We start from the raw sequence: 5,981 nt of genomic DNA on the forward strand, positions 1-5,981 counted from the left end.
GGGCTTCTGCGTGGGGGCGGAGCACCGGCGGCACTGGCGGGCCGAAGCGCGTGTGGCGCGGGGCGGCCTCCCCTCGCCCCGTCCCCTCGCCCGTTCCCTGCCCTGCCGCCCGCGGCCGGGCCCTCCAGCAGCGCTGGTGCCGGCAGGGCCACTTGCTCGGAAGCGGTTCCGTGCTGCATTCGACCGTGTAGCGGGCCCAGCTGCAGAGCTCACTCACGTTTTCCCTCTGCACTGTGAAAACTGCTATTAGTAGCAGGCTGCTTCCTCTATTTAAGGCTTATTTTGAGGAACAGAGTAAGAAACCTTTCCCTGTTCCGCTGGTTATTCTATACTGCTCCAGTTTCATAGTCGGGGTGTATTTGTGGGTGTTCTTTCTAGCTTGCATACAGTCTGTGTAATCTTTCAGTGTTATGATAAAAATATTAGTCTAGTGCAGACTTAGTTTCCTACTGTGTTACAAGATGTGGATTACTTAAACGGTTTTAATGATGTTTGGAATTTCCCGAGGCCGTGGAAGAATAGGTATTGTACTGTTTTCTAGCCAATTTTGCTTATATATAAAATTTCATGAAACTGTATGTACTTCTGTGCTTTTAACTTGTGGCATGAAGTTGTCTGTTCTCCAAATCCTTGTTCTCTGAAGTCCTTGTTTAGTTAATGAATTGCTCTTACTTTTCATGACAAGTCAACTTTTTTTGATTATGCACTTTAAATTGTTGGATGGCTTGTCTATGCTTTCTACCCATGCTTGATTGTTTATTATACAGTCAGTAAGAGCTGATTATTTGAACTTGTATTTGTTTGTGGACTTCTTAGAGATGACATTATGATCTGGAATCAGTGTGTCTGGTTTTCACCACTGAAGGTTGTGTATTGTATCCCTGGTGCATCGTGGAGAACTTGCTGTTTATCACCGAAGAATTATGGAGGAGAGCTGTTGTGAATGATGTTTAAAAATTGGGATAAGAAAACGGAGTTGTGAATCCAGAAGTACTACAGATTAAATACGTCATGAAGTAGCAGGGCAGCGGATTTGCTTTTTCAAGACACGAAGGTGCCGTATGAAAATTCTTCCCTTGAATTCTCCATGCTTTTTGGCACTGCCATTGCATCTGTTGAGAAGACACGTTGTAAAGTGTTCTGGGTCTGGCTGGGATGGAGTTAACGTTCTTCACAGCAGCCCATACAGTTCAGTTTGGATTTGTGGCTAAAAGAATGTTGACAACACATCGGTGTTTTGGCTGTGGCTGAACAGCACTTGCACAGTATCAAGGCTTTATCTATTTTCCCTACTCTGTTCCTCGAGTGAGTGTGCTCAGAGTAGGTGAGAAGCTGGGAGGGAATATGGCTGGGACAGCTGACCCAAACTCATCAAAGCGATATTCTGTGACATGTAACGTCGTGCTTGGCAACAAAAACTGAGGTAGAGGAAGAAGTATTTTGTTTGATGGTTTTGGTTTCTTTGGGGGGATTTTTTTCTTGGCTCCCAAGGCAGTTATTTGGAGGAAGGCTGGACATCAGTCAGCTTGTGGAAGGTGGTGAGAGATTTCCTTTGTTTTGCATTTTTCGTTCCACTGATGAAACTGTCTCTATCTTGACCCACAAGTTTTCTTGACTTTGTTCTTTCCCATCCTGCTGATGGGGACAAGGAGTGAACAATCAGCTGTGTGGGTGCTTGGCTGCTGGCTGGGGTCGACTCACCACAAAAGTACAGAGAACAGATGGTCTTTAGTGAAGTTTCTAAATGGGCAGTTGTTTTCGGTTTGTTGTGCTTACAGAGTACTGGTGCAGAAGTGAGACACAGTCCATTAGTTACAGAATTTGGATTTTGGTCTTGTTTTGCTAAGTTCAGGTGGAGTGACAGTTATGGTTATTGACCGATAACTCGTCATCAGGATCTAGTGCTTTATAGAGCAAGGTTTGTAGGGGAGTGTTCTCAAACGATCAGAGTGTTGGGCTGTTGTGTTTGTTTTAAAGGGATGCAGTAATCTGCTACAGAGGCTTGTGTTTGTTCTGAGAATATTGTGCTATTTATTGTGTGATGTTAGAAAATGTTGAAAATCAGGGTATGTTTAAGTCAGTGTTTTCAAGCTTTTCTTGTTCTTATGTTTGAAAGGCAGTAATGATATAAGGAAAATACTGAAGTTGGCTTTGTAAATTCAGGTACTTTCTGAAGTTTCTCCTTGTTGGATATTTTTGCTCTTTCATTTGATGGTCTTCACTGTGTATGTTAAGTGCAGTGCTGGACTGGTCAGTAGCATACTCTTGTTGTGAACTTTGAAACCAGGTGGATTTCAGAAGAATGGACATGTCCTGTAATCCTGAGATGGACCTAAGCAACTTTGAAGAGCTCAGTTGAGAACTGTTCCCTCGATACACTGTCAGTCTGTTTCATTGCAACAGTTCAGTGGCACAATTGATGACCAAGTAACCTCATCGTATTTTCATCATTTCCAGAAGTCAACTTAAATTTTGAATTTCTTTTGCTTCTAAAATGGAAACAGAAAGATGCAGTGCATGGCATCTTGGAACATGGAAGGAATTCTTCACATGGGTTTATAACATGCTTGGTTTTAGTATTAGCCACTGCTATGGATGGGCTGCAGCAGTGTAGCACAGGGTGTAAAGCAAAGTACAGGTATCGGCCATTAATTATGTTTCGTTTTCTTTCCACAGTTAAGTTGATTTTACAGAATTTATCAGGTCTCCAAAGCAGAAACAGGTAAGCTGCCAAAAGCTTAACACTTCTCACTGAGTATTGTGACAAGATCATACACAGCCTTTTTTCCTCACAGACTTGTGGCTGGCACCTAGGATATGCTTGTGGCCGCTGCAATTAATACTCTGACTACGTCAAAGATACAACATTTTTGAATGCTGAGAAAACATACATTATTGAACAGAACTGATCATTGGGTAGAGGAAGTTGTCAAAGCAGTAAAGTCATCACTGTTTCTGAATTACTTCATTTTCCAGTGACATAGTTATTCTTTTTCCTTTGTCCTTTTATCAGCTAGTGTCCTGTTCAAAAGTAAACTGGATTTCTTTTGTTCCTTAGGACTGGGCAGAGCTCTCTGGCATGTAGTAACTATGCCGTGAAAGACTTGAGGTGTTCTTTAGGTATTGTGGATGGTGCGGAGTGACTTAAGTTGATTTTGTTGCCCTTAGGGCAGGGAATAGTGATAGATTTGTGCACGTGTGCTGGTGGAGTAGCTAATTGTTCTGACTAATCAACGTTCAGTGAATTGTGTTTTAATCTTGTTCTTGTGAACTTGTGGGTTTTTTGATACTTTCTCTCTTGATGAGACAAGGGCATTCATTAAAAAGGCTCTAGCTTCTTAAGTGATAAGATACTGTAATAGCTGAGTACTAAAGACGTGCTATCATGTGTACCTTTTTGTCTGCAGGTGATTTTTGCTGTGGGTTGAGCTCAGCATGGCTGTAGTCATCCGTTTACAGGGGCTTCCTGTTGTTGCGGGTCCTCCAGATATTCGTCGTTTCTTCTTGGGATTGAATATTCCTGATGGAGGTGTGCATATTATTGGAGGAGAGATTGGGGAGGCTTTTATTATATTTGCAACAGATGAAGATGCACGGCGTGCCATGAGCTGTTCGGGAGGGTTTATCAAGGACTCGCGCATAGAGCTCTTTCTCAGCAGCAAGGCAGAGATGCAGAATACCATAGAAATGAGCCGGAAACGATTTGACCGTGGGGGACGAGAAACTATGTCTGGCTCTAGAAGAACAGGTACTAATGGTTCTAGTACATCAAGTGTTGGAGATATACCACATTTAGTTACAGCTTCTCCAAAAGGAATAAGAAAACCTAGTTACGGACCACCAAGTCGCCTGGAGGCTGGTTTCCATACCAACGGCACAAGATACGGTGATATGGGTATACCTAAGTCAAACTATCAGTTAAGAAAGGATTCTCACCCATTTAACCCAGATGATCGTTACCTATTTCTACGTGGTATACCTTACTCTGCAACGGAAGTTGAAGTACGTGCTTTCCTTTCGGGGATACGTGTGGATGGGGTGATTCTGATAAAGCACCGCAACGGTTTAAACAATGGTGATTGCTTGGTAAAATGTGCTACACCTAGTGATGCCTTAGAAGGACTTAAGCGTCATAGACAATACATGGATCAGAGGTTTATAGAAATTAGTCCAACTACAGAGGAACGGTGGATTGAATGTGGTGGGAGGATAGACATGCCAGATGAAATGGATCACTTTTTGTGCGAAGACCATTCTCCAAAAAGTTCAGGCTACATGCATTCAAGGAAGCATTCTCGTTCAAGGTCACCAAGGAGACAAAGAACACATTCTCGTTCATCTCCCAGCCAGGAATATTACATACACTTAAGAAATCTATCTTTTAATGTGGAGAAGAGAGATTTGAGAGATTTTTTTCCTGATCTGGATATACACAGCAAACAGATCAAGATTCTAACAGATAAGCATCAGAAAAGGACTAGAGATGCCTTTGTAGTGTTAAGGAGTGAGAGAGAATATCAGGCTGCTTTGGAATGTCATAGAAAGGTTCTTCTCAATCGTCCTGTGTACATTTTCCCAATTTCAAGAAAGTCAATGTTGAAAATAATTGACTCTTGTGAGAGGAAAAGATCACCGGACAGAGATCATTTTGGACAGGCCATATCAGAAAAGAGTTACCGGGAAGGTCATTCCAGCCCTAAGACGTGTGTTTATGTAAGGAATTTTCCATTTGATGTGTCAAAAATTGAAGTGCAAAAGTTCTTTGCAAGATTTGATATTGATGAAGATGATATCTACTTGCTCTATGATGAAAAAGGAGTTGGACTGGGAGAAGCACTAGTGAAATTTAAATCTGAAGAACAAGCCATGAAAGCAGAAAATTTAAATCGTCAGACATTTCTGGGAACAGAAGTATTAATAAGACTTATATCTCAAGACCAGATGCAGAAGTTTGGTGTAGCAGCACCATTATCTGCACCAAATGAAATGCATGGTCGTTCACATCTGTATGATAGAGGTGACCTCTCCCGTCCAGTTGGTTCACCATCTGGGCCACCACAAGGGCCACCCATGCATTCGTTTGGTCCCCCTGGGAACTTTAGGCATCATTCTGAATTTAGAAATCCTCCTGAGGACTTCATGTGCCCTCCTAAGAATTTTAGGGGTCCACCACCCCTCATGGATTTTGGTGGTGACAATGAACCTTTTGGCAGAATGGAGTTTGGGAATAATAAAATGGGAAATTTTCCTGAAGGAAGATTTATGCCAGATCCAAATTTCAGTGGTGGTTCTGAGCGTGTTGTTCCTATTCTATTGAAAAATTTACCTTTTAAAGCTACTCCTAATGAGATTCTGGATTTTTTCTATGGCTACAGAGTGATACCGGAATCAGTTTCTGTGCAGTACAATGAACAAGGATTACCTTCCGGTGATGCCATCGTTGCTATGACAAACTATGAGGAAGCTATGGCTGCTATTAATGAACTGAATGATAGGCCCATTGGTCCACGGAAAGTTAAGTTGAGTTTGTTGTAAAGGAGGACAAGATGCTCTAATAACACATTCTAGGTTTGACAGTATTGACAGTTATTTTAACTTCTAATTACTGGAAAATGCAAAAGAAACAGTTTCCATCAATAGTTGTAAATAATACGCAGTTCAGTTGTTTAGCTCTTGGTTGAAATATCTGTAGGATACTGAATGTCATACATCAAGGTGTAAAGGGATGGAGCTGTATTGCTTTGGTTTTTTTTTGTTTGGTTTTTTTTTTTTTTTAAGATTAATTCCAGTTTTATGTCTTTGCATCAAATAAAAACTAAGTGCTGGTAGACTGACCACACAAACGGTTCAAATAGAAGATTTTCAGTGCTATCTGCATTAGTAAATGACAATTCTTACTGAAGTTAGCTTAATAAAATTTTAAAAATTACTGAGGATTTTTTTTGGTTGTTTCCTTTTGTGTAAACTCTTCAGGTTTTATT

The 5,981-nt window shown here is 41.3% G+C and overlaps 1 protein-coding gene across 1 annotated transcript in view; it reads left to right on the forward strand.

The window, feature by feature from the left end:
• The first annotated feature begins 13 nt into the window (after nucleotides 1-13).
• The window catches only part of RBM12B (RNA binding motif protein 12B), a 6,067-nt gene continuing 99 nt past the window's right edge, over nucleotides 14-5,981 (forward strand). Inside the window, exons 1-3 of the mRNA XM_008630707.2 lie at nucleotides 14-1,054; nucleotides 2,677-2,722; nucleotides 3,408-5,981. The exon at nucleotides 3,408-5,981 is cut by the window's right edge and continues 99 nt beyond it. Of these exons, the coding sequence (XP_008628929.1) occupies nucleotides 3,436-5,535 (2,100 nt within the window). The 5' untranslated portion in view covers nucleotides 14-1,054; nucleotides 2,677-2,722; nucleotides 3,408-3,435 and the 3' untranslated portion in view covers nucleotides 5,536-5,981. The remainder of the gene's footprint in view (nucleotides 1,055-2,676; nucleotides 2,723-3,407) is intronic.

This window comes from Corvus brachyrhynchos, unplaced genomic scaffold, assembly GCF_000691975.1.
Source record: "Corvus brachyrhynchos isolate BGI_N302 unplaced genomic scaffold, ASM69197v1 scaffold302, whole genome shotgun sequence".
NCBI classification, from domain to species: Eukaryota; Metazoa; Chordata; class Aves; order Passeriformes; family Corvidae; genus Corvus; species Corvus brachyrhynchos.